The sequence below is a fragment of the Mustela nivalis genome, assembly GCF_964662115.1.
Source record: "Mustela nivalis genome assembly, chromosome: 1".
Classification (NCBI taxonomy): Eukaryota; Metazoa; Chordata; class Mammalia; order Carnivora; family Mustelidae; genus Mustela; species Mustela nivalis.
Window position 1 is genome coordinate 133,494,348 of NC_139020.1, and position 27,650 is coordinate 133,521,997.

General features: G+C 38.3%; 1 protein-coding gene across 4 annotated transcripts in view; it reads left to right on the top strand.

The window, feature by feature from the left end:
* Positions 1–27,650, top strand: part of KCNH8 (potassium voltage-gated channel subfamily H member 8) — a 373,867-nt gene that overhangs the window by 206,212 nt on the left and 140,005 nt on the right. For all 4 annotated transcript variants that reach the window (XM_082729065.1, XM_082729066.1, XM_082729067.1 and 1 more), the window contains 2 exons: positions 6,600–6,727; positions 11,643–11,883. In XM_082729065.1, coding sequence (XP_082585191.1) covers positions 6,600–6,727; positions 11,643–11,883 — 369 coding nt within the window. The remainder of the gene's footprint in view (positions 1–6,599; positions 6,728–11,642; positions 11,884–27,650) is intronic.

Consider the following 27,650-nt stretch of genomic DNA (forward strand, 5'->3'; position numbering starts at 1 on the left):
TCTATGGTGAGGTGGAAAGAACACGGGATTTCAGGGGAGATTATTAAGGATTCAGATATCACTCAGTCCACCCATTTTGAATTTGGGCAAGTTACAGGATTTCTATGACCTTTTATTTGCTTTGCATTAAATAGAAACATGGACGCCTTACAAAGTGAGGATGAAATGAGAACTAAGACACCATTCCCAGCCTGATGCCTAGAACATGAGAGAGGCTAAGGGAATATTGATAATACGTAATGTTTTGGAGTATAAACATAACATTTAATTTTTTTCTTGGAAATGATCTTTACTAGTATTGCTCAGTAACTGAAATTGCTTCTTTTATCATATTGCTTATAGGCACATTACCTTCTCCCCTTATATTATACTCATTTAACTTTTTCTTTTTAAAGATTTGATTTGTTTATTTGACAGAGAGAGAGAGAACAAGTAGGCAGAGAGGCAGGCAGAGAGAGAGAGGAGGAAGCAGGTTCCCTGCTGAGCAGAGAGCCCGATGCGGGACTCGATCCCAGGACCCTGAGATCATGACCTGAGCCGAAGGCAGAGGCTTAAACCCACTGAGCCACCCAGGGGCCCCTCATTTACCTTTATTGAGCTGCTGCTGATCTAAGGTCCCTAGAATCTTCATCTTCTTCTTTTTGTTACTTCGCTACCGTCTTCATTTTCCTTCTGCCTTAGCGCTCATGGTTCAACATTTTAAAGTCTCTTGTACATAGACTCTCAACTCTCCTGCACCTCCGTATTTTCTCTATATCCCTCTGACAAAGCGGCAAACTCAAAGGGACAAACAGTACCTTTTCTTTGACCTAAACACAAGTGGCTGCGAGCTGCTGGTATCATACGTACATTAGAGAGGATGGGAATCACTCTAAATTGATTTTTAGCAGCCTCAAAAGGGGAAGCTGCCCAACCAGTCTCTCACTGTTCTTACTGGGTTTGGCAGCCCACCCTTTATAACAAATATTTCAAGCATTCCTTCTTGTCTTCAAACCCCCAGCTCCTGCGAATTACCCCGCATCCTTAACATTTGACTTCACCTCCAAAGTCCATGAGGAAGGAAGGAAAGAATGAAGGGAGGAGCGGAGGGAAAAGAAAGAAAGAAAGAGAGAGAGAGAGGCAGGAAGGAAGGAAGGAAAAGAAAGAAAGGGAAAGGCAAAGAAGGAAAGGCCCTTCCTCCCCTATCATGGCCTTTCCTTCTTTCCTCTTCCTTCCTTCCTTCCTCCCTTCCTTACGACTGGAGCCGTTTCGTCCTCCTGCCCTGAAACCTGCACGTTCACGTCCATGTATATGCAAACAATGTCCTCCTTCCTTCCTATTAAAAGCCAGGGATGGGATGTCTCTTCCATCTAAGGAGAGTCACTCAACGTGAGGTGCGCAGACACTGTGGCCTCTCTTCTTTCTTGGACCATTCTTCTCCCTCAGATTCTCTGGCACCACCATTATCCTTTCCCTCCTTTTTTGTATTTCTCTTTTTCAAACTCCTTTTTGCCTCACAGCTGGCCCATGATGTTTTGGAGGGCCTAGGTTTTTTCCTGTTGCTGTCTTGCAACCTAGTTTCATCATCTATTAGGCGATGAAGCCATGCAACTTTTCTCTCTAAATATATCTCAAATGTGACAGCTTTGTGCCACATCTACTGCCAGAGACTGTTTCCACTGACCTCCTAAAATGGCTGCCTGGGTGATTCCTAATGACCTCTGTTGACCCTTTCTAATCAGTTTCCACACTGCAGGTTAACGTGTTATTTTGAAAACTCAAATTTTCTCATGTCATGGGAATGCTTAAACCCTTGCTATGATTTCATGTGCTGGAACTGTTAATTGTCCCCCAGAACTCGTCCATTAAAAATAGAACCCTCTCCAGCTTACAACAGAGATTCAACAGGGAACAAGGTTGCCCAGCTAGTGACTCTGTCTCCTTGCCTCTGTAGTCAGGTGAGGCTCGAACCCAGTGGGTAAGGGAAGGGAGTGACTTCTGGCTCTCCCAGGCAGCTTCCTGCCCTCTACTTACTTCTTCTTCTTCCTCCCCAGGGGAGCTGCCTAGGTCTCAAAGATGGAGGCCACTTGTGAAGGCTCGCAGAGCTGCCCAGCAATTCCGTTTGCTTTCCTCTGCTGTGTGATAGGAAAGGAGAAGAGAGTGAGACTGACTCATAGACCCACACACAGAAAAAGAGAGAGTCATTTTCTTGTTCAAGAGAGTTATTCAGGCCTAAGCTGTTCCCTAATGATTACTTTCACCATTGCACTTAGAGTAAAAACCAAAATTCCTAATGTGGCCTCAGCGGCCTGGGGGACTGGTGAGCTGTCGGTTCTGCCTGCCTCCTCGTTTCCCCCTTACGTCCTTTCCTCCCATTCTGTATATGCCTACTCTCCTGGACTTCTTTCAGTCTTTCAGAGATGCTGAGGTCTTTTGTGCCCAAGGCCTTCACACCTTTTATTTGCTCTGTCAGAAATGTTCCTCCCTCTGCTACTCTTCACCTTGTCTTACTAACAGCTAATCCTTTTTCACATTTTAACCCTAAGTCATTTTTCTGAAGCAACTGATGTCCCCATCTCCACCCCCACCCCCCATCGGGTCACCACACCAAAGAACTGAGTCAGTTCCCACACCTAAGTGATCTAATGCTACTGTAGTCGTGTCCTTAATATGTTATGAAATATCTTTTATTTAAAAATACAATATATAGGGGCACCAGGGTGGCTCAGTGGGTTAAAGCCTCTGCCTTTGGCTCAGGTCATGATCTCAGGGTCCTGGGATCGAGCGCCACATCAGGATTTCTGCTTGGCTGGGAGCCTGCTTCCCCCCCTCTCTCTGCCTGCATCTCTGCCTACTTGTGATCTCTCTCTGTCAAATAAATAAATAAATAAATAAAATGTTAAAAAAAATACAAAATATATTAATACGTGTAAGTTAGTTTCCTGGATCCACTTCTTTTTATTTTCCCCTCTTTTTTTTTTTTTTTTTTTTGGTTAATATTTTATTTAGTTGAGAGAGAGAGAGAGAAAGCAAGGTGGGAGGGACTGAGGGCTAGGGAGAGAGAATCTGAAGCAGATGCTGCACCAAGCCCAGAGCCTGGTGAGGGACTTAATCTCATGACCTTGAGATCGTGACCTGAGTTGAAATCAAGAGTCAGATGCTTAACCGACTGCTCTGCTCAGGCGGCCCCTGGAGCCAGTTATAACACACATGTATGTGTGTTGATTATATGTAGTTTTATAGCTCAAACATTCCCCTAAACATATGTTACTTAGTTTGGCATGTGTGTGGACATTATAAATGTGTTGCCTTGTTTTCTGTGTTCTATTTCTTGCTTTTGTGCTCATTATTATGTTTTTGAGATATTTCTATGCTTATAGGTAGACACTATTTCATTCATTTTCCATTTATTCCTACATATGTCCATTAATAGAATTTTAATAATCTATGTCATAATTCTACCACAGTTTGTTTATACATTCTTTTGTTCATGGGCATTTGGCTTCTTCTAGTTACATGCACAAATACACGTGTCTGTGTTTTATATATATATATATATACACACACACACACACATATATGTACATATATATGTGTATATGCATATATATGTATATATATGCATGTATATGTATATATATGCATGTATATATATATATGTTTATGTGTTTGTGTATATGTGAACATTGCAAATATTGCTGTCATGAGTACTTTATATATATTTTTAAAAAATAAGTTGTTCCCTATTCTATTTGTGATTCCCACCCTCCCCCGTCCCCAGTTAGGAGCCATCAACCCAGAAGCATTTTAAATTCATTTTTCCACTTGGGAGATTTTATTTTATTTTATTTTATTTTATTTTATTTATTTATTTTCTTCCTCAGTGTAAAAATGGTGGTTTTATTAAAGCACAGGGACAGGACCTGTGGGCAGAAAGAACGTCCTCTGCTCAGGAGAATTTTTAGATCACATAAGTAGAATGATTTTCAAATTCAATCCTGCCAAGGATTAGATTGTAATAAAAACTTTTCAAGGAGAATTTTTTTCTTCCATTTAGAGCCAAGATCAAGCAGGGTTTTTTTTATTTGTTTTTTTAATTTCCCTTTGAGGGGCCCTTTTTTAAGACTATAAAATCACTGTTGTTTCCTTTGGAAAATCTTGGCTCTTAATTAGATTTCTCCATGTCATTAATCTCTCTAATCTGGTCCATTTGGTGGTTACCGTTGTCATTCCACCTGGCATTTTGATACCAACGGCCACAGCAGAAGCAGCCTACTGGCCTTTCCCATCATATTCCTGTAAACATTGCTTTAAAACTCTGGCTGTTTTCATATTTAAATATATTTAAATTTACTCCCTGCTGGATTAATAATTACATTTTCAAATACAGCGTTCAAGAGTTCTGTGTAGACCAAAAAGTTGAACACAGAAAGATGGAAGCTTTACCTTTTACAACACAATGAAATGTGCTTCCCCAGCCAGGAGGTTCCAAAGGAAGTGCTCCCTTTGATGTCTGTTCTGTTTCTTAAACTGCTTTTAGTGATTCAAGCCTATAGTGATGTATCAAAATTTTTTAAACTTTCTTTCAAAACAAAAAGCAAAAGGTGAACGACTAAAAAAAACAGGTAACGTCATATAAGACTTTTGCAGGGAATAAAACACCCTATTTTCTGGTCATTTAAAAGCATACCAGAGTGGAGTGGGAATTGAGTGTGGTTAGAAGTCCTTGAAGGACTTGGCGTCCAAGTTCAGATGGGCAGGGACAACAACATGCATTAGTCTAAGGGACACTCAACACCCGGCAGTGTTCCTGCTCTGTGCTTTGTGGGGGAGGAGGAGGGATTTCCTACCAGTCTGGCTTCACATATTGCCTCTATTGCTTGCTAATTGCATGATCCCATTAAGCCTTTCAGTTTTCTTGTCTGTAAATGGAGGAATAATAATACTAATCTCACTGGATATTTATGAGGATTAATTGAAATAATAAATAGAAGAAGGCTGGGCGCACAATAGCTATCAATAATAGTTATTTGGTTTCCGCACGGTAGCAACCAAACCACATCATTTTTATGAAGGAGAGAAATCAAAGAGCCTCTGTAATGCTATAGAGATTGGATGATGAAGCTTAGATAAATAATAGTTTTTAATTTTTATATTTTGCAGTCACTGTAATATAGATATAATTTGTTTAGGATGAAATTGTATGCTGATCAACTGACCAAATAAAGACTACATGTTTCTAAATGTCATATAACATGTTTTTTTTTTTTTTCATATTGGATATTTGTAAAGAAAATAAAGTAGCTGGACATCTACCTAATTTTACTGAAATAGGGTCCAATTTGAATTAAAGATTTAACTGTCAATAATAAAGAAGACATGGGGGTGCCTGGGTGGCTCCATCATTAAGCATCTGCCTTCAGCTTAGGTCATGATGCCAGGGTCCTGGGATCAAGTCCCTCATCGGGGTCCCTGTTCAGCAAGGAGTCTGCTTCTCCCTCTCCCTCTTGCTTGTGCTTTTTCTATTTCTATCAAATAAATAAATAAAATCTTTAAAAAATTAAAAATAAAAATATAAGATAAAAAAGACATAAAGATGTGGGAATAAAGCATGCATAGAATTTTTAAAACAATTTTCTAGTGATGGCTGTTTGGTTGTGTGGGACATAATGTCTAGATACCATAATGGGTACATCATTATATCTGACAACATAAAAATTAAAAATTTTTATGCTGGATAAATGAAATTCAAACACGAGTAACAAAGTGGAAGCATTGTTGGCAGCATATATGACAAAGAAAATGGCAGTTAGTACAAAAAGAGCTCTTACAAATAAAAAATACCAGTGTAACTTTAATATTAGAAAAATAATATGAATAGATTTCATAAAAATAAATGCAAATAATATGCATATATTTAGAATGACTTACAGTTTACTTTAATGTGAAAAAAAGATTATGTAAAGAGTTTTTATGGGGCCCCTGGGTGGCTTAGTCTGTTAAGCAGTTAAGCGTCTGCCTTCCTCAGGTCTTGATCCTGGGGTCCTGGGATTTAGCTGTGTCAGGTTCCCTGCTCCATGGAGAGTCTGCTTCTCCCTCTCTCTCTTCCCCTACCCCCTGCTAAAGCTCTCTCTCTCTCTTACTCTCTCTCAAATAAATAAATAAATAAAATATTTTTTTAAGTTTTTCTTGTAAACTTCTATTTATGCAAAGAAAAATAGATATAAATGTTGATATTGGATATATATTAGATATTTTTCTGGAAAAATATCAAGAAAATATATTGGGAGCTGAATTAGGGATATGAACGTGGAATAGCAGGAAGACAGGAGTAATATTTTTTTGACTTTTGATTTAATGTTTTTCTAAAAGTGTTTGAAATTTCCTCTATGCCCCTGTATGTTTTACTATAATTTAAAAAATTAATGCAGTTAACATAATGTCAAAAATACATAAATTGTGAAGGGCTAAAATTAAGTAAATGTCATTAGGAACCAGCAGATAATTTTAAGTGTTGAAAACCATGTGCTATGTATCTTGAAAGGGAACTGTTGAAACTTGACTTTCTTGGGATGAAATGATGCATTCATTGGTGCTTAATGAGTTTTATTTTCCCCCAGACAAAGCCAAAGGACGATCAAGAGCAGGGACCCACTTTGACTCAGCCCGGAGACGGAGCCGAGCGGTCCTTTATCACATCTCTGGGCACCTGCAAAGAAGAGAAAAGAACAAATTGAAAATAAATAATGTAGGTGGTATGTGTGTACACTGTGAATGCTAGAGTTTCCCCTGGTGCCAATATTTGATTCACTAAAGAAAGGCTCCGATTACTCATTTATTGGCTTTCCTAGATGTTTTTGCACTTTGGTCTGTGCTTTCCTATAAAGAATAAAATAGAAAAGGTCAGCAATCATAAGACATTTCTGCAATAAAAGTGCTTAATCACAGTGTTAGTACAGCACAGAGATTAGAATATTACTGTAGTCAATACAACATGGTAGAGGGGATACTGTGAATGGGGACCTACTGTTTACATTTTATGAACAAGATGGTGCACCAAGTCATAGACTACATATTCACAGCTTGTTGGTTAAAATTTCTCATATTTAATTGTAGTTCCGTCTATTCTGCACTTTATCTAATTTCACTTAATGTTTTTATCTGGGAGGACCATGAACACATCCAAGTCATGATTCCATTTAAAAAATGTACAACCTCTACAAAACAGAGTCGGCAATTTCACACCACGGAACATTGGGTTTCAAATTCTGTGCCTTATATCATATAATTTTGTCAAAACTGGTACTCCTAGTAAATGACAGTTAGGGCTACTTCCTGCAACCTGCTACTTTTCTGTCACAAGCCACAGCAAATAACTGTGCTTCAAAAAGGTGGTCCTGTGCACACACAACTTACAGGAATTCACATGAATTTTATAATTAGTTCTTAGCACGGAAAGATGTCGCTGAGAAACCCAGAACTCTGTCTGTTCAGTTATAGATATTCAGAGATAATTTTTCAAATGACAATAATATCATTAATGTGCATTGCGGGGTGTTCAGAACACAACGTCTTTGCTGGTGTGTGACTATGGGTGGTAGATACAAATACTCAGGGTCTAATTTGCCAGTGCCATTAGTAAAAGGCACATCAAACAAGCAGAGCTGTTTTGGAATCAATCCATGATCCAGAAGTCCTGGGAGTTAGGGACACAAAGGGTTTCTTTGGCTTCTTACTTTTTACACAGAAAGCTGGAGACTAGCTAACACAAATGCATTGATAAAACAGCCCTGTATCAAACATACAAAGTATCTGCTTCTCTGTGGTGAACAAAGAAAGATGCCTGAGCCCTCCCCGAGTGGGAGATCTGACAAGAAAGTATAACCAAGCTAGTTCGGCTTCCGTGTGATTTCCTTCTAGAAACCAGAACAAGAGGCTTTGATCCATTTGTGCTCTAGGACCATCGCCCCGTGCTGGGGCTGACCAGCCGGGCACCACCATGAGGAGTCACACACTGCTTCTTTTGGCTTGACTTAGGATAAAGATTTTCTAAGGACACCTGTGCCTTGGGTGTCACATTGATTTGCTGAGAGTCCAGGGATAGACTTAAAAGAGTGTACACCTCTTGCTCTCTGGATCTTACCACTGGTTCCTATTGACATCTCCCTTCAGTTACTAAGCCAGCCCTAGTGACATTAAACAAGTTCCAGGAAGAAACAAAGGTAACTGCATCTGGGCTTGATTCTATGCAGGTCAACCAACAAAGCACCTAAACAAATATTAGCCAGAGATTCTGTAATGCTGAAAGCTGACACTGTCTTCTACCCTTTAGTTAAAAATCATTTAAACATAGCGAGTATTATAAAGCTTCAAAATGTGTTTGCTGAACATGCTGTTTTTCCCTTTAGATCCAACAAGATACGGAACAGCACTTAAAAATCTGATTTAAAAAACCATAATTCCCACCACTTAGCTAATTTGGCAAATTGCCAGTCATTTAAGAAATACAAACATGAGTGGGGAACATTAAAATAATAGTAAGTAAGGATGTCTAATCAAACTGATCTGGCAATACAGGTAGTATCTTTAGAATTAGGGTACAGGTAGTATCTGTCTCTGTCTCTTTTCAAGGAGAACAGAGTAGAATGGCTAAAGACAGCAGGAAGAGAGAAGGATGAAGAAGAAAAAATGATCTGGATCATTTATCAGCTGAACAATCCATTTGGGGGGAATTCTGGTTATAGTAACATTCACACACAAATTCTCAATATTTTTACAACTCTTTGCTATTTACAAATTCCTTTCACTTAGCTCGTATTATTTGATTTTTATAGTAAGCCAGTACTAGATATGATTTTTATTAGTTCCACTTTAATGATGGAAAAGAACTTATTCAAGTTCTCAAAAGTGGAAGCAGGATGTGGGACCCAGCTGTGTGTCTTCTGACTCAAAGCCACTGTGCTTTGATATGGTTCTGTGGAATAGGATTCTATGATTCAACCATACGCAAATGAGCTATCAGACCATTAGCCAGGTTTGAGAATCAGGATGTAACACCTTTTAGTCCTGGCTCTGACCGCCTGGTACAGCATAGAAAAGGCACTTAATTTCTGCTCTCCTTGATGCGTTACTCTATTATACAACAATGTGATGATGTAAAGGTCTCTAACACAAGGAAATGTAAAGATCACATGAGCTTGAGAGGAGAGTGCTTTCAGAACCCAAACATTATGAGCTGGATACCAGTGGTCCTCAAAGGGCAAGGCAAACGCTTTCCTGGGACTTGGTGCAGTGATCATAGAAACATTTTCCCATCTCCTTGCTCATTCATGTTAGTTTCAAAGAAAAGTTACAAAAATGGTTTAGGAAACAGTTACCTTAGGTCAGCTTTGGCTTTAACCATTGTGTTTCAAAAATGTGTAGAGGTTTAAGAGCTAAAACACCATTGGTACTAAAGAATATGCTTCGAAATTAATAAACGACATATAAATAAAATTCAGAATTGTTGGTTGCATTTTTCCTTAGGCAAGCCCCAGGTTTCAGGGTTATAAATAATAGATCTCTTTTCCCCCAGCTTGCTGAAAGCTTACTTTGCAATTATAAGAAATTTTCTTCCATTCAAAAGGCTTTTGATAAAACTTGACGAGTCTAGTTGTAAGAGAAGAGGAGCATCTATATTTTTTACTTAAGCGAAGTGTCATGATGTGAAGCATTGGAGTCAAAAACCCTTCACAAGTTAAGCCTAATTCTAGATATAATGAATTCTTAGTATCTTTTAAAATAATTTTAAGGAATATGTTTTAAGTACCCTATAAAAATGAAATAGTGTGATTTGTTTTCTGACTTATGGAGATAACTAATACATATTGTTGACTTTTTGTGTCAACATGACTAATGCTTCATGTAATCAGCCTAATCCAAGGAAAATACTTCCTGAGTTTTCTTAATCCTCTCTCCTAGAGCTGGCATCTCCCTCAAATGAGGTAAAGTTTTAATCTCTGTAATATGATAGCAAGACTTACTCAGATACCAATTGAGGCATTCCCCCACAGCTCCTCTACTAATGTCTTATATTTGAAAAAAAAATTATACGAGAATCTATCATGTCCTTCTGTAAACAGAAGTACTTATCAGCCTTCAGGTGGTTAATACTTACTGACCCTAACTCTATCTTCTCCTGTACACCTACCTAAACCTTAATGAGAAGCCCAACAGGTGTTTTATGCCAAAGCCCACCCTTTACATTTGCTTCTGAAAACCAGAAAATGATGCGAAAGAGGCAGGTCAAGTTTCAGGGAATTAAACAGAACAGAGATGCAGTGGCAGATGGGTATCAAAGAACCTTCTGGAAGTAGTGAAGTAGTCCCTCACCATGAAACCCTGGCATTATGGGGTGCCTGTATGGGTTGAGTGAGAATATTAACAGGAAGTGGAAACTTGTTGGGAATGCCTACCAAGGAGAAAGGTAAGGTAGGGAGTAAGTTACTATTAAGCTAGCAAAAATATTTGGTCACTGGTAGTTACCACTGAAGAGCTAAGTATTCCTGAAGGCTCTGACCTTTCTTGAATCCTCAAGTACTTCAGGAATCCCTGAACATTCCACGCGAATTTGTCCTTTCCTCAATGGCTGAAACAAGAAAACATACTGTAACCTGCAAGTCACATGTATTCCAAAACTTTAAGCTGTTCACTTCATCCAACTTAACTTTCAAAAGTTTCCATTACCGATCTTGTATTTCTCATTAATTGAGGTCAAAGCAAGGTCTGCAAGTATCTGGTCATAGAATTGTCAAATTTCCACACATGCTATTGTTGGACCTCTGTTTGTCTCATCGCAATAAAGAATTGTTCATCAATTTGGACTGCTTTCTAAATGAAGTGCTTTCGCAGTTATAAAACTCCAGCTATCCTGCATTTAATCAAGCTGCACAGTGAAACTGCCTTTCTCCTCCTCTGACTTGAATAACTCTTAAGTAACCAACCATGTCTTAGGTTAACATCTCTGCAAGGGCTAACTAGTGTCACAATGAATCCATGCCAGTGAAGGGTATGAGATATGGGCTCGCAACTTGAAACCTCATCAACAGCTGCAATGCAAAATGCAGGTGGTTAGCACAACCTGGTTGTATTTTGGAAGAAATGTAGATAGCTGTTAACCTTACAATGTCGATCATATATCTCTCTCCTTTCTGGAAAGAAAAAAAGGTACCTTTGCTATTACTAGAAGAATTTCCCGTCCAATATACCCTTTAGATAAGGACTGTCATCTCGAAACTACAAGAATATGGAATGTCCCCATGACCATAGGAATGGAAATGTATCTTTTTGTTTTCAGCATGTAAAGGATTATACTTGGCAACTGTGGGTGTTTATAGGTGACATTCTAGGTAATGAGCAATTGTTCTAAATGAACAAAGTCTAGATTATTCACTTACCGCTTATGACTAAATTCTGCACATTCCTGTTACTTAGAGCAAAGATCTCTGCTCAGCTTCAGTATGTGCATCTCTACTGTTTGCCTCCCCACCTTCTAAAAGTCACTTGTAAACATGTGTTGGCCTTGTGTGTAGGAACGGTCCTCCTCACAGAAGTGTGTTTAAGGCTGTGTGATCCTTGCTTCTAATGTTGTGTCTCCCTTCTCTCCTTTTTGTCTTTATCCACAGAATGTTTTTGTAGATAAACCAGCATTTCCGGAGTATAAAGTTTCCGATGCAAAAAAGTCCAAATTCATACTTTTGCATTTTAGCACTTTTAAAGCTGGCTGGGACTGGCTTATTCTGTTGGCGACGTTTTATGTTGCCGTGACCGTACCTTACAACGTTTGCTTTATTGGCAACGATGACCTGTCCACGACTCGGAGCACAACAGTCAGTGACATTGCAGTGGAGATTCTTTTTATTATAGGTAAGAACCAACGGCTGCTTTCCTAGAGGATTTGCATAGAGGAAGTAAGTGTTGTTCCAGATTTTTCTGACATGAATTTGAACTAAGATCCATTTGCATGGGCATGACTAAGCCTCGGATGCAAATTTTGGAGAAATGCATATTTGGATTTCTGAAAATTGCCTCTTCCAGCTTTCTCACTGTTCCTTTAATCAAACAGGTCTAAACCCATGCTTTGTGTGTCTATCCTTGTGTTGTCAAAAATGGGTTAAAAAAGGCTTAATGGCTATTTTGTTGGTACTCTCACATCCATCATGATCTTAATTGCACAGGGTCAGAGATGGGGCTTGGCCAAAATCCATCAGTGGTCTAATAATGGTCCAGACTTGGGCTTGGTTCTCCATTCCCTTCCATGCCTTTGTGGCATGTTGGTGGCTCTTGTCATAGTTGGCCTGGTTGCAGAAACAAAGGATTACATAATCCTTCCAGTCAATCAGGAGATGCAGAGAGTATCTGATTTTAACCTAAAAAGAGGCCCCAAGAGATGCTTGCTAAGAATATTCATCTCTAGAATATTGGGAACCTCAGCTGAAGCTGTCTGTGCTCTACTCTTATAAGCCTCTTATTTCCCTGTCCCTTAAATCTTCATCTGTTTAGATCAAAGCCTAGCTCTTCCTTGTTCATTTTAAGACAAATCCTATCACTCCATTAAGGCTTAGATTGACTCCTTGACTCCCTGTAGAGGGGTGGTGTGTGTGTGTGTGTGTGTGTGTGTGTGTGTGTGTAAGATCCTTAGAAAATTGCAAAGGTAGTACAGAAATGTCCCTTGAGCCTTAGTTCTGGACCATCACTGGTAACCTGATACCTGCTTCCTTACCTAGCCATGGTGATATAGGGCAATATCCTTATTGTAAAGATGAAAAAAGTGTTTGGAAAATGTTTTCAAGCATGTAGGTGAACAAAGGAATGATAAATGAATCTTAAAAGTTCAAGGAAAGAAAATAAATGAGGCAGGTCCAATCCTTATTTCAGTGGTGATGGTACTTTTTTCTCTGTGCAGCTGATAAAGCTTTGGGACCAGAGTGGGTTCTCTAACTGAATGTCAGCACATTTCATCTGGATGAGTTTGTATGCTCTTGGTGTGGCTTTGACACCATTATTACCATTGCATTTACTGGGAACCCCCGCCCCCTTAAAGCTGTTAGGACCCCTGCTTCCACCCCAAAAGTGGTTGCTGTAGTATGTAGTATGTATATACCACTAGATGGCGATGTTGTCTACTTGGGTAGCTTGGCAAGGCTACAAAGTCAAGGAAATAGATCTGTAATTTTTTTTTTTTAAAACCCGTTCTTCATTACAAATGTGTAACTGTAGTAAAGGGTTACTGGTCAATAGCAAATAACAGAAATCACTAGTCAATGGCAAATAACAACATTCCACCTTGCACACATTTGGGTGTATCCATAAGCAAATCCTCTATGGTTTTATAAACTTTTTCTTTGCTAACCTTCCATGACTTCTCCTACCCACCCATAACATGTGCATAAATTAGCACTCCAAAAAGACTCCCTGTGACCCATTCAAAATTCTCAAGAATGAGAACAGTCACTCAACATGTTTATTATGCCCGAGTATCTGCTTAACAAATATTTCATGTCATTATTATTAATAATGTTGTTATTTACAACTCTGTTATAGGGACATGGTTATATCTTGAAGTTTCCACTTTTCCTTGTTCTTAGATACTTGAAATTCTATGGGCTTAGAAGCCGCTTCTGTACTACAGGCTCACTGGCGATGATGATACATTTACACTCAGAACTGACACTTAGGAGAAAGATACTTTACACAATTTTGGAGGGTTGAATTGGTTGGTTGGCTTTTTTTTTTTTTTTAAGGCTGTTTTCTTCTACTAAACCAGAGAGTCTGGCTTGCCCCTTGCCAGTTACCCCTAAATCTTCTGTATTCTTTGTGACTGACATTTCTGCTCTGCTGGGACAGCAAGATGATTTTCTATGTAGGCAATACCCACTCCTTCCAAGTAGCATGACAAAGACATGGAAATTCGCTCTTGTTTTTAATGCTGTTTACCTTCTATAAAGATTATGTTAGAATTTGAGATTTTTGGCCTGCCAACAGTTTTAGAGGGATCCCAGTCTGGAATGTCCTCTTGAATGACATGTCTTCATAAGCAGGAAAAACTTGACTGCTCTTTGCTATGGCTGTCTTCTTGCTCTTTTTCTTTTAAATGAGTTGAAACGAATCTACAATTTATTTTAACAGATTTGGAAAAAGAGTTGAAAATTTCTCAAAGAAAATCTCCCAGAACGTTTATTCTATGAAATATTTCACAAAGGTGACCTAACAATGATCACTGAGGAATAAATCAAAATAGTAAGAATAAGAGTGCATAACCTGTAATACTGTAATTTTACAATACTAATAGGGCAGTGCTTGTACCATTTAATAGTTACCAGGTTGGTATGTGTGGCAAAATCTATATGCATATTTAACATGTTTCTTTTCTATTTATAGAATAGTGTTATTCAATTGGCATCTTATAATCAGCTGGGTCAGAACTGTTAAAAGTAGTTTAAAAGAGGTTTGGGAAGGAAAGGCTTTCGTATAGCAAAACATGATGCTTTCCAAACATCTTCTTGTTTAAACCACTCTATACAAATGTAAGGTGATGGGATTATTTTCTAAATGGCGAAAATGAAGTGTTCCATGAAAAAAGAATATATAGTCAAAGTGAAACTTGAAAGATAATATCTCTTTTTTGGTAACTCAAAGTGTGCATTAGCTTTGTAAATCCTCCGAGAAATTCAATGATCAAGAAATGTTTAACTGTGATTAATCCAGCATCTCCTAACATTACTTTTACCTCCCAACTGATTTCTCTCCAGGCCACTAAGTAATATTCTTTTGGGAAGACAGACTTAAAAATATTCTTCCCTGATAAATTTACTATAAAGTATCTGAGTATTATTATGTTAGTCAAACTATAAAAACGAATGGTGAGTTTGAAACTCCCTTAACTACTCCCTTCATCTTAAAATAAATTGCTCTGTAAACCACATTAATTCTTTAGGATCAATAGGATGTAAGGTTTGACTATAAGTTACAAAGTGGTTATGAAATTACTTTCAGTTTGAAAGTCATCATGTATAATTTAGCTGCTGACTCAAAGTCTTACAGAAACTTGCAATGGGAAGTGACCTACTAGTAATTTATCTAATCCAGTCTTTCTTACTTTATGGGTGGGAAACCGAGCCCTAGTGATATGCGAAAGGCCGTATTACTAATTGGTGGCACATTCAGGTCTCCTGGTTTTCAGATCAGGTTTCTCAAGGGTTGATAACCAATGTGATTTCATTTTCTGAAAAATTCTACTCAGCTTGCCTTCTTTTATTTATAGCAATGAGACAGAAAATGAGAGAAAGAAGTACCAATTTCGTTCTCTTTCTTCCACGAATGCAGAAATTAATAGTTTTAATCTTTGCAATGTTGGTGGCAGAAATTGTGGTATGCCCATAGATCCAATAATCACTTACCCCTTACCCCTTTTCCTTATCAAAAACCCAAAGAACCCAATTTCGTGCAGGCAGCAGTATCCCAGATCTAGGGAATGAATTACGAGAATTTCAAGCCAGTTTCAGGTGAGGAGTAAGTTATGTTCTATCCAATAGGATATAGAGAGATTGTTTCTATGAGACTTTATGGAGATTATTTTTTCCCCTGAAAAAAGAAGAGAGACATATGGGGGAAAATATTTGTGTCCTTCTCTCTTTCTTTCACCTAGGATGTGTGGATGGAAGAGTAGGATGTGTGGATGGAAGGGTATGATGTATTGTAATTTCTGCAGCCATCTTTAATCCTGAGGAGAGACAGAGGCAAGAAGAGGTGGAGTCCTTATTGAGCGATATAATAATGTTCCTTTTATGGGGACGACTGTTATTGGACATTTTGTTATTGATAGCTGTATCACTCTAAAATTTTTTAAAAAACCACTGCTCTGTCATCTATGACCCCTTGCACTGAGCCATTTCAGAGGTTCAGTGATAAATCCTTTCCAGAGGAACAGAATGCTCTTTCTTCTGTCATTCCACCGTGCTCCTCTCTAGAATGCAGTTTGTGCATACTACTTACTAGCTGTTATGATCACAAAGGCTTAGTGGAATCATGAACTGTGCCATAATGCTGTAACTCTGAATTGCTTTCTCTAAGAATCCTCAGAAAGCTAAAAGTCAAAGTAAACATGGTATGCAATAGTACTATCTGTTTACTCTATATTCCCCTTGGTCATAAGAGGACAGTTGAGAGTCATGGGGGATAAAGGGCAGACATACATCATGTGGACCATACTGGCCGGGACTGAACATCCAGCATCCTTACTACCGACTACACACCACCAGTGCTCCCCAGTTATTATGAAAACCCAAACACCCCATACATATTCAAAAGGTAATATTTCCTCAGTGTTATGTTTTTAAGGTTATACTTCGTACTGATTTAGGTAATTCTGTTTCACTGGTTCTCAGTGGGACTTTAATGCATTAATCAGCACTACCATCATTTGGTGTTTAATGCTTTTAGATCACAATTTACTTATCTACAAATGATTGTACCCCAAATAATGAATAGAACTCCTCTACATGTAGTTTGTCTTATGAGTATATATTTATGTTTTCATTTCTGGTTATTTTATTTTTTCCTCCTTCATAATGCTTTATTAATTAATGCTTCTATTCATTTACCTGTCACTAAATTTTGCTATCTCAGAATCTTTATTTCTTCTTATCATGCAATTATTATTATAAGCTTGTGAAGTAATTAACACAGGTGTATCTGTTTATATATAGGAAGGAAAAGAGAGAAAAAAGTAAGCAGTTTATCCAGGATCTAGCTGATTACTGGCCAAGCTAGGACTAAAACCCTAAACCCATTTGTACAATGGGTAGTAGCATTTAATGAGGTTATTGTATTAAGAAATAAGTTTACTCACTATTTAATCAGTACTGATAAGTATTGTCAATTGTCAATAATGTCACCAAGCCTCTGTCTCTTCAGTTTGCTTTAATATCCACTATTCTTCAGAAACAAGCACTCTTCAATATAAACTGAAAGTTCAGCTAATCATGGGAATAAGGTAGACCAGAACATTCCTTAGCTTTCAAGAACATGAGTGTCCGGGGACTCATTTGCCACTTAAAGGATCTAAGGCTTTTATAGCTACTTCCACAGATTTGCCTTAGCATCCTTTTAGGAAAGCTGAGAGAAGGTATCGTGTATCTACCTAAGTCAGGCATCCTTTATCTGGCGTGCACTGAATGACCACAGATAATACTAGAGGCCATCATTCCAGGTGCATCTCCCATCCAGTCTTCCATCAGCACTTGCAGAAACAAGGAAAAGGGCTCATCTTCATTTCCGCTCCTCATCCTTTTTCCTGCCTTGCTCTGATGAGGCCCGAAAGACACTAAGCTTGGCTTCCAGTAACAGTCGAGAAGGAACTCATTAGCTAAAGCCTTAATCACTAGCTTTAGAGGAATAGAAACCTCTCTCTGTTCAACAAATTCATGATTTTACGGGGTCTGTGTTCAATTTCTTCTCTTTTAAAAGATTTATTTATTACACGGAGGACATTGGGAGAAAAGGAGAGAAGTGAGTTGGGGGAAATTGGAGAGGGAGATGAACCATGAGAGACAGTGGACTCTGAGAAATAAACTGAGGGTTTTGGAGGGGAGGGGCTGGGAGGTTGGGTGAGCCTGGTGGTGGGCATTATGGAGGGCACGTATTGCATGGAGCACTGGGTGTGGTGCATAAACAATGAATCTTGGAACACTGGAAAAATTAATATTAAATTTTAAAAAGAGATTTACTTATTTATTTGAGAGAGAGAGAGTGCAGGGGGAAGGGTTGAGGGAGAGGGGAAAAGAGTCTTTTGAACAGACTTCATGCCTGACTGCGGAGCCCAAAGTCAGGGCTCAATCTCATGACCCAGAGATCAGAACCTGAGCCGAAACCAAGAGTGGGATGCCAACTGACTCTGCCAGGCAGGCGCCCTTGTGTTCAATTTCTACTGATATTTAGAGATACATGTTTGCTTTAAAAAACTTCTTCCCAAGTCCTGTCTTCGTTGTGCATAGTCTTTATTGAGATACCTTTCCTCATTTAATGTGGAACCGAAGAGTAATGTTCTTACAGCATTCAACTCTAGTTTATTACTTTCTGATAAAAATTCAAGCCTCAGAAGAAATACTTTAATTCATGGGGTGCCTGGGTGGCTCAGTCGGCTAAGTGTCTGCCTTCAGTTCAGGTTTTGCTGCCAGGGTTCTGGGATCCAGCCGAGAATTGGGCTTCCTGCTGAGCGGGGAGTGTGATGCTCCCTCTCTCTCTGCCTCTCTCCCTGGCTTGTGTGCTTTCTCTCTCTGTCTCAAATAAATAAATAAAATCTTTTATACAAAAGAAATACTTTCTTTCAGCATTCCTGGGTGTCTTTTTCTGTTAAGATAAAATATATAAATCTCAGTGGAAACTGAAAGACTATAGACATTTTATTGTTCTTTCATTGTACAAGCAAAGCCCAACTTATCATTTTCTTGAAAATTACAAAGGTATGTCATTTTCCCATTTAATCAGATGACTGATATTAAAGTTACAGACTTGGATACTGAAGGGAAAGATTTCTAACAATAAAGAAAGTTTAAATTTCATGGCGATGAGAGAATTCAAATAAATCTTACCATCAAATCTTTGGCGATCCTGGTATTGCCAGACTACATATTTAAAAGTCTAAAGTTACCATTCATTTGCCTCTTACTATTTGAGTTTCTCCCTCCATTTACTCTCCCTTCATCTGCCCCATTTTTCCTCTCCTGCTCTCATATACATTCTTTCTCCTGTTCTCCCTCCTCCCTCTGGAAACCTATACAGCTGTATACCCCTGTATCTGCACCCCCACATCCCTATCCTTCACAATGCCTTGGATTGATTAATAGGGTCTCTTAATAAGCAGAACTCAGAATGGCACTCATAGCCATGGCTCTGATTTGACCTGTGTCTCATGTGGGCATTTTTAACCTGACAACAAGAATATCCCAGTCTCTACATTCCCAGATAATACATTTGGATTATTGAATAAGTACAATGTGCTGTACTGAGCATAACCATTGACTGGACATGAATCAGTACCCACTCGGCTACTGACCAGCTATTTATCTGGTGAAGAAATTTAAACCTGAGGATATAGCAATAATTAAACAATAACAAAAAACAAAAACAAAACAAAACAAAACCAGAAAACTACTCCATCACTTCAGATTCCTACAGAAGTATAACATACCCAGTGTCTTATCTCAAGAGTGAAGAGATGTTGTCAGAATGCTTTGGGGGGAAACCAAAAGAGTCCATTGAACAGTAAGCTACTGTTTTCACTATTGTTATTAAGGGCTCCCAAATAAGTACTTAACAGAGGTACTTAAAAGTACCTACTCAAGCACTGAAGCAAGGAGTAAAATTGCATTTATTTTTGCAAATAAACTGTCAGTTTCATTGTTGCTTCTTTAGGTTTTTCAGAATAAATAAACATAAATATTTCTTTATGGGGAGTTCATCTTTTGTGAGTGGATGGTTGCATCATTTATGATTGAATTATATGGGAAAGTTTTTTTTTTAATTTTTAAATTTTTGTATTAGCATATCATTTGTTGTTAGCCCCAGCAGTACAGCTCTGTGAATTGACAGGTTTACACACTTCACAGAACTCACAATAGCACATACCTTCCCCAATGTCCATAATCCAACCACCCTCTGAATTATATGGAAAGGTTTTAAAGTTCATGTAAAATGGGCATGTAGGTAAGTAGTTTTTCAACCGTGGCACTATTGAGGTGTAGACCATGTTAATTACAAAAATTTTAAAATAGAAACAGGGGAGAAAACAAACAGTCCTCAGTCACACCCATCCCAGCACAACTACTGCTTCCACATTCAAACTTTCTGGTTGTTGTTTTCCCTACTTATTTTCATATGATTGTGATCACAGTCTATACAAATTTTGGTGACTTTTTTCCACATGAGATTTTAATGTAAGCATTTCTCTGAGTTTTATAAGTATTTATAAACATTTAATAGTTGCATAATATTCCATTATACAAATGAACTATTCTGTTTAGTTAGCCATGTCTTAATTGTTGCACATTTAAGATGATTTTTTTGCTACTTAAAAAATTATAGAGGACATCTTTATGGAAAAACATATTTATTCACTAACTAAATAAATATATATTGAATGCCTATAGTTTACCATGCAGTGTTTTGGTTGGTAGAGATAGAATAGTGAAACAAATCAGGGTCTTTGCCTTTATAGGATTTATATTCCAGTAGAGATAAACAGGAATCAAAACAAATAACATGTGTAATATGTCAGATAGTGGTGAATTGCATGGAGAATAGTAAAGCAAAGAAGGCAAAAGAAATGGATCGTAATCCTAAATGAGGTAATCAGTAATGAGAATTAAGAACAGGGCATTTAGGGGCACCTGGGTGGCTCAGCAGGTTAAAGCCTCAGCCTTCCGCTCAGGTCATGATCCCAGGCTCCTGGGGTTGAGCCCCGAATCAGGCTCTCTGCTCCACAGGGAGTCGGCTTCCTCCTCTCTTTCTGCCTGCCTCTCTGACTACTTGTGATTTCTGTTTGTCAAATAAATAAATAAAAATCTTAAAAAAAAAAAAAAAGAACAGGGCATTTAAATAAAAACAGAAGTGAAGCAAGGAAACAAGGAACTGTATGTCTCAATGAGGGATATTCCAAGGAAAGAGAACATCAAATGTATTTAGAATATTTTAAGGGGAAAAAAAAAAGAATATTTTAAAGGGTGGAATAATTGGGCCATAGAATATTAACATATACAGCTTACAGCATATTTTCAAAGTTTCATTTTTTAATCACATTATTCTTAGAGCATTTATTGGTCAGTAAAGTTCTAGTTGAAATACAATTTGTTCATGCTAATATTTTTTTCATGCTAATATTTTTTTTATAGTAATAGATCTTGTGCAAAGTTATAGGTGCCTGTCACTTTCTGAATTTGTTTTACTACTAAACAGTCATTTCACTTAATGGAGTAATTCAGATAAAATAGTGTTATTAATATTGCATCATTGTTATTTCTTTCTAATTTTTTTCCTTAAGAGATTAGATATTTATATATATATATATGGAAAATAGAGTTACATTTGCCTGACAGATACAAAACTTATTACACGATGTATCCGAATTCATTATGTTTATATCTGAAATGTTTGTGAAATGGTAGATTTAGAGGAAAATTGTCTTAGCGTTTATTTGAGAATGATGCTGCCCTGTGACTTACCTATTACTGTAAATAGAGTATGAAAAGGAGCACGTGCTCATAAAATATGAAACAATAGGGCTTGTTTTGAACAAGGCAAGGAAATTAAAAATGGAATATTACTAAATTTAGAAACCCAGAGGAAAATTATGAGTTCTTGATTTAGAAACTTATTGCAGACTAATGCAGGATTTTTTTTTTCCATTTGTCTCTTACCAAACATGAACTCTGCTATGTCATTCTCTTTTTTTCCCATTTTTTCAAATATGTTTCCTTGCAGTATAAAAAAAAAATTCATACTCTCTAAGTAAAAGTGACATCATTTATATGGTTTATATTTCCCATTTCAACCCATTCACTTAGCATTTGCTGTTGAAATAATCTCTTCTCCAATTATGCCAACAGTTTTAAAATTAAATAAATACATAATTTTTAAAGCAAATATATATTGAGTATATCGAGAAGTTGTTTAACTATTTTATTTGATTTTCAAAAAGGTTTGTTTATAGAGATGGGAGAAAGGCAGAGGAAGAGGGAGAGAGAATCTTAAACAGAGTCCATACTTAGCATGGAGCCTTATATAGGGCTTGGTCCCACGACCCTGACATCATGACCTGAGCCAAAATAAAGAGTCGAGGCTTAACCTATTGATCTACCCAGGCACCCCTTTAAATATTTTATTTTTTTAATTTTTAAAAATATTTTATTTATTTATTTGACAGATCACAAGTAGGCAGTGAGGCAGGCAGGCAGAGAGAGAGGGGGAAGCAGGTTCCCCATTGAGCAGAGAACCCGATGTGGGACTTGATCCCAGGTCCTGAGATCATGACCCGAGCCGAAGGCAGAGGCCCAACCTACTGTGCCACTCAGGCACCCCTTTAGATATTTTAGATAACAGAAAACATTATGGTCACCTAGGCCTAGATGTAATTCATTCTGTGTTGTTCATTAAATTTTTGTTGAGGACCAATATGATGCCACTCAAATGATTGCACATGGCAGTTCCTCAACATAGTGTAGAAGACCCTCCATGGTCTAGACTCTCATCTTTTTATCCATCATCACTTTATCCTTTTTCCTGTGTCTCCAGTCATACTGGACCACCAGCACTTCTTCAACTGTGCCATTCCCTACATACTTTGTATTTTCATATCTTTCATAGCTGGTACTCTCATAAAAAAAGGTGGGGGGGAGGCAACCCATCACCTTAGCTTTATCTAATAAAATTCTCCTTATCCTTGAAGTGGCATCTTTGGCCTCTTCTACAAGATCGTCTTTTTAAGTCATCTTACTCCTATCAGGAGTCTGGGCTAGTTTTCCCTCATGCATTATTTAAATGCTTTCCCTCCCTCACTTTTCTGCCCTCTATTATAGTTGTCTATTTCTCCCCGACTCCACACACATACCATCAATAAACTATGAGTTCCCAAAGGACATGGACTGGATAATATATTTACTTCTCCAGTTCCTCCAGCTAATACATATCTGACCCATAGTAAGCAGTAGACTAATGTTTACTTACTACCATGGTACAGATCAACAAAACAGGAAGTGTGGCTCATCCAGTTGAACAATAGCCTTCTTTTCCAAAGGCAGGCCTCCATGGTTTTTTTCATATGGTCCCACAGCTGGCTGTTCTTTATTTTTAAACAGTATGGCTCACTTTATTATTATTATTATTATTATTTTAGATTTTTAAAATTTATTTGAGAGAGAGAGAGAGGCAGAGAGCAGTGGGGAGGATGCACAGAGGCTGAAAAGCAGGCTTCTTGGATCATGACCTGAGCTGAAGGCAGGTGCTTAACCAACTGAGCCACCCAGGTGCCCGCAGTATAGTTCACTTTAGAGTAACTAATCCTTAATAAGTCAGTGCCAATAAGCAAACAGCAGGTAGCTTGAGAAATCCCATAGGTTGTGGGGCCTTGCCTGCCTTTTGCAAACATTCCAAAAGTTTCTCAAGGCCCCCCAAATGGTTCCATAGGGTGAGTGTGAGATGAACTCAGCAATTCAAAAAGCTAGGTACTAGGATGCCGTCCACGTCTGGCAGAAGAGAGACCCACAGATGTGCAGAGAAGCAAAGAGATGCTAGTCTCAACTTAGCTGGACATCCTGCCCACCAGAAAATTAGAAATCTTTTTAAACAATTAACTGCTAAGAATTATTTAAAGGCAACCCTGACATAAACCTGATACCATACATGGAATGATGAAAAGTGTGTTGAAGAAAGTGAAGGCATTCTCCCCATACTTGAGAAGCCTCTACAATAATTGGAAAAACCTTCCTCAGTGTGAAACTTTTGGGAGACTGTGAAAGAGCAGTGGTGCCTTGCTCCAGGCTGTGTAGATGATTCCATGATTGCAGGAAAGACATCTCTGGTGTATTTTGAAATAGATGTAAAGCTGGTCAGTATTAGTCATGGACTGTGAAGATGGGATCAGAGACATTGATAGGGAAGTGGGGTGAGAGACCATGAGGGCTGAGCTTCTGGAATGAGATGAACTTACTAAAGTGGCCACAAGAAATAAGCAGTGCTTGTGGTTATTCGTCCTTTTGTGATTCTACCTCAGCCTGGCCTTATGGGAAGAATGAAATTCACTGCTGGAATGGAATGTTTCAAAAAACCTAACACAGATAGGGCCATTGGATAAAGACCACCCGCTCAGAAGCAGAGCAGAGCAAGGCATGAAGACACTGGATTCCAGGTGTTGGTATACAGTAACAGTGCAGTAAATCGATGTTGAATGTTTGAAAGTGAACATGACTGGAAATTCACTTTGATAGTAAATAAGACAGTCATCACCTTCTTTTCCTAAACGACTCCCCTCTTCCCTTCCTGGATTTTCCCATACCTCTGAACAGGACCCTGTGAGCCGTAAACATAGGGCTTTTCACAGATTGCTCCCCTTCCCTTCATCCCCCAGTGAAATCAAGCTCAGAGTCCTGGGTGGTCCACCACTAGCCGTCTGTTGGTACACTGTCTCTTCTCTTCACTGCCACCACTTCGGTTCCAGTCACCATCAGTTCTGACTGGACTGCCATGCCCTCTGACCAACTTTCTTTCTTGCTCATACTCTTACGATCTATTCACTACGTTAGAGTCAGGTTTTTGTCGTTGTTGTTGTCTTGATATAATGTGTATTTGATCATGTCATCTCCCTGCCTAAAAAACCCTTCAATCACTTCCTATTCTCTTTTTTTTTTTTTTTTTTTGAGAGAGAGAGAGAGTGAGAGAGAGAGTGCATGTACAAGGTGCGGGGAGGAGCACAAGGAGAGGGAGAAAGACTCTTAAGCAAGATCCATGCCCAGCATGGAGTCCAATGAAGGGCTCAGGCTCACTACCCTGAGACCATGAGCTGAGCCCAAATCAAGAGTTGGTTGATTAAGTGTCTGAGCCACCCAGGTGCACCCCTATTCTTGAACTTTAAAGAAATGAATATTTGCAGCTTCCATCCTCTTTCTCTTTTGCCTCAATAACTCTTATCCATCCCTCAGGACAGAGATCACTTGTGATCTCGCACTTGACTTTCCTAAGCTTCACCTGCTAGGTCTTCACCTTCCAAGTTAACTATTCCTTTTTTAGTATAGCTATTCCTCTGGAACACTCATCACTGAACTTTATAATTTCCTATATCTCCCGCTAAATTATAATTTCTTTGAATGCAAGAACAGAATATTAGTATTCTTTGTACACCCAGAATCTAGCCAATACATGTATCTCTTCTATTAGATGATCCATAAATATTGGCTGAGTAAATAAATGAGGGGCAATAATTATTAGTTTCATCACTTAAATAGAAATTAGAACTTAGAAAAGGTAAAAAGACAAAACATTTCAAGGTAGACACAGCTACTAAGTGCAAGGGCTGAGATTACAAATATTTTTTTATTTTTTTATTAACATATAATGTGTTATTAGCCCCAGGGGTACAGGTCTGTGAATCGCCAGGGTTACACACTTCACAGCACTCACCATGGCACATACCCTCCCCAGTGTCTTCCTGTCCCCCTCCCCCTGGCAATCCTCAGTTTGTTTCCTGAGATTAAGAATCTCTTATGGTTTGTCTCCCTCCTGATGCCATCTTGTTTCATTTATTCTTTTCCTACCCTCCAAACCCCCCATGTTGCCTCTCAACTTCCTCATATCAGGATATCAGGGAGATTATATGATAATTGTCTTTCTCCGATTGACTTGTTTCGCTAAGCATAATACTCTCTAGTTCCATCCACATTGTTGCAAATGGAAGATTTCATTTCTTTTGGTGGCTGCATAGTATTCATATATATATATATATATATATATATATATATATATATATCACATCTTCTTTATCTATTCATCTGTTGTTGGACATGTAGGTTCTTTCCACAGTTTGGCTATTGTGGACATTGCTGCTATAAACATTCAGGTACACTTACCCCTTCAGATCACTACATTTGTACCTAGTTATATTTTTTAAAAGCCATTATTCATCGGGCAGCTGGGTGGCTCAGCCAGTTGAGTGTCAGACTGGGTTTCAGCTTGGATCATGATCTCAGGGTCATGAGATTGAGTCTCACCTGGGGCTCCATGCTCTGCAGGGAGAATGCTTGAGTTTCTCTCTCTCCCTCTGCCCCTCCCCCTGCTCTCTCACTGTCTGTCAAATAAATAAATATGTCTTCTGAAAAAATAAATAAAATAGTCATAACATTATTATATCCCAAATAGTCATAACATTATTATATCATCATATTTAAGCAAACTAAGATTATAATTTTAAAGGATAAATTACAAAAAAGTACACATATTTTAAATTTAATAATGGTGTGCCCATAGCATGACTATTATTTCAGTTTTCATGGAAATCAGTAATTTTGGTGGTATTCCTTTGGAGATCTTCAAAACAATTTTCTTTACCCTGGATAATCCAAAATGTATAATAAAGTGTAGAAAAACTAGAAATAATCTGGAAGGGAACAAAAGTCTAGAATACCAAACATGAAGCAATTCATCTCATTCATCTTTTTGGGAGACCAAGACCAAAAAAGAGGAAATGTTTAATATTCGCAACCCTTTTAAAAAAATGTGAAGACCTAATAAGGTCATTGCAGAGGTGCACAACAAGACAAAGCCTAAGAATGTACAACCATAAAAGTAGGTGGGAAAAGATAGATGGAATGTTTCTTGCTGTGCATGAATTGATGATCAAAGTAAAGATCTACAGGAAGGAACTACAAGAAGTTAATAGCTTCGCAGAAAACAGAGATACTATTTTTCAAAGAATGGAAACAACAGATGCTAATGGAAGAGAGACAGATGAGGACGTGATATTTCGTATTTGTGGTGCTGAAACATGTTACTTCTGCACAGTTCACTTCAGCCTCAGGACCCGTCTGGTGGCGTGCACATCCACACATGTACACACATGTTCACACACACACATGTTCACACACACACATGTTTTTAAGGTTCCTGATCGGGACATCAGGTGGATTTGTACACATGTTTTGGGGAGATGAGAAGGTATGGCCAATTTCAGGTCACCTGGATGTCTCTTGAAAGATTTATTAAGCCAAGGATGGTGTAGCAATAAAAGGACTTTTTCTTCTTATGGCACTTACTTATGCTAAAACATTACTCATTCTTTACCTGAAGTTCTACGTTAAGTGGTTGTCCTGTGCTAACTCTGACAAATTTATACCAGGTGACCTCAGTGGATCAGACTAATGTGTTGGCTTTAAGCAAGCAACACCAGGAGGCTGAATGCCTAGGAGCTGTTGCAGGAAGGGGTTTATGTTGAAATAACGCTGACCAATTTTTGGCTGAAAATTATAAAAGGAAAACTACTACTTAGGAGTGCTGCCATCCTTAGAAGAGGCTGGAGAATTGGGTGAGTCCCTTGCTCATAATGACAAAAGGTCACAGTCTGATTGGACTGTCAAGACCAGCTACCAAAACAGTATTTCATGAGAAATGTTAAATTATGAAGTTAATGGAAGGATGAGCGCAGTGGAGTTTGCTTTGTGTATTAGTTACGTCCAGTAAACTATTGTAACAAGAGCTGCAACAATAATTCAGTAGTTTATGAGATGTAGAAAGCTATTTCTCTCTCACTTATGTTCTGGGGAGTGTATTGAAGGCTGGTAGAGAGAAGAGGGGGAAGGTGGTTCCCGTATGCCATCGTTTAAGAACTGAGACCGACAGTGGCTCTACCATATTTAGTGGCTTCTAAGGTCACTCTGTTCTCCATTCCAAGCAGCAGAAACAGAAAAGCAAAGAGTGCAGAGAGACAAATATGCACAATTTTATGTGCAAAATGTAAAATCTGCATACAGTCCTTCCATTGCAAGAACCTCAAATGTGACCGCACTAGTGGCAAAGGGGGTGAGAATTGTCTTCCAGCTGCAATTCTGTTCCTCTGGATAAAAAGGAATGTGAATTTTGGTGAACAGCGATCT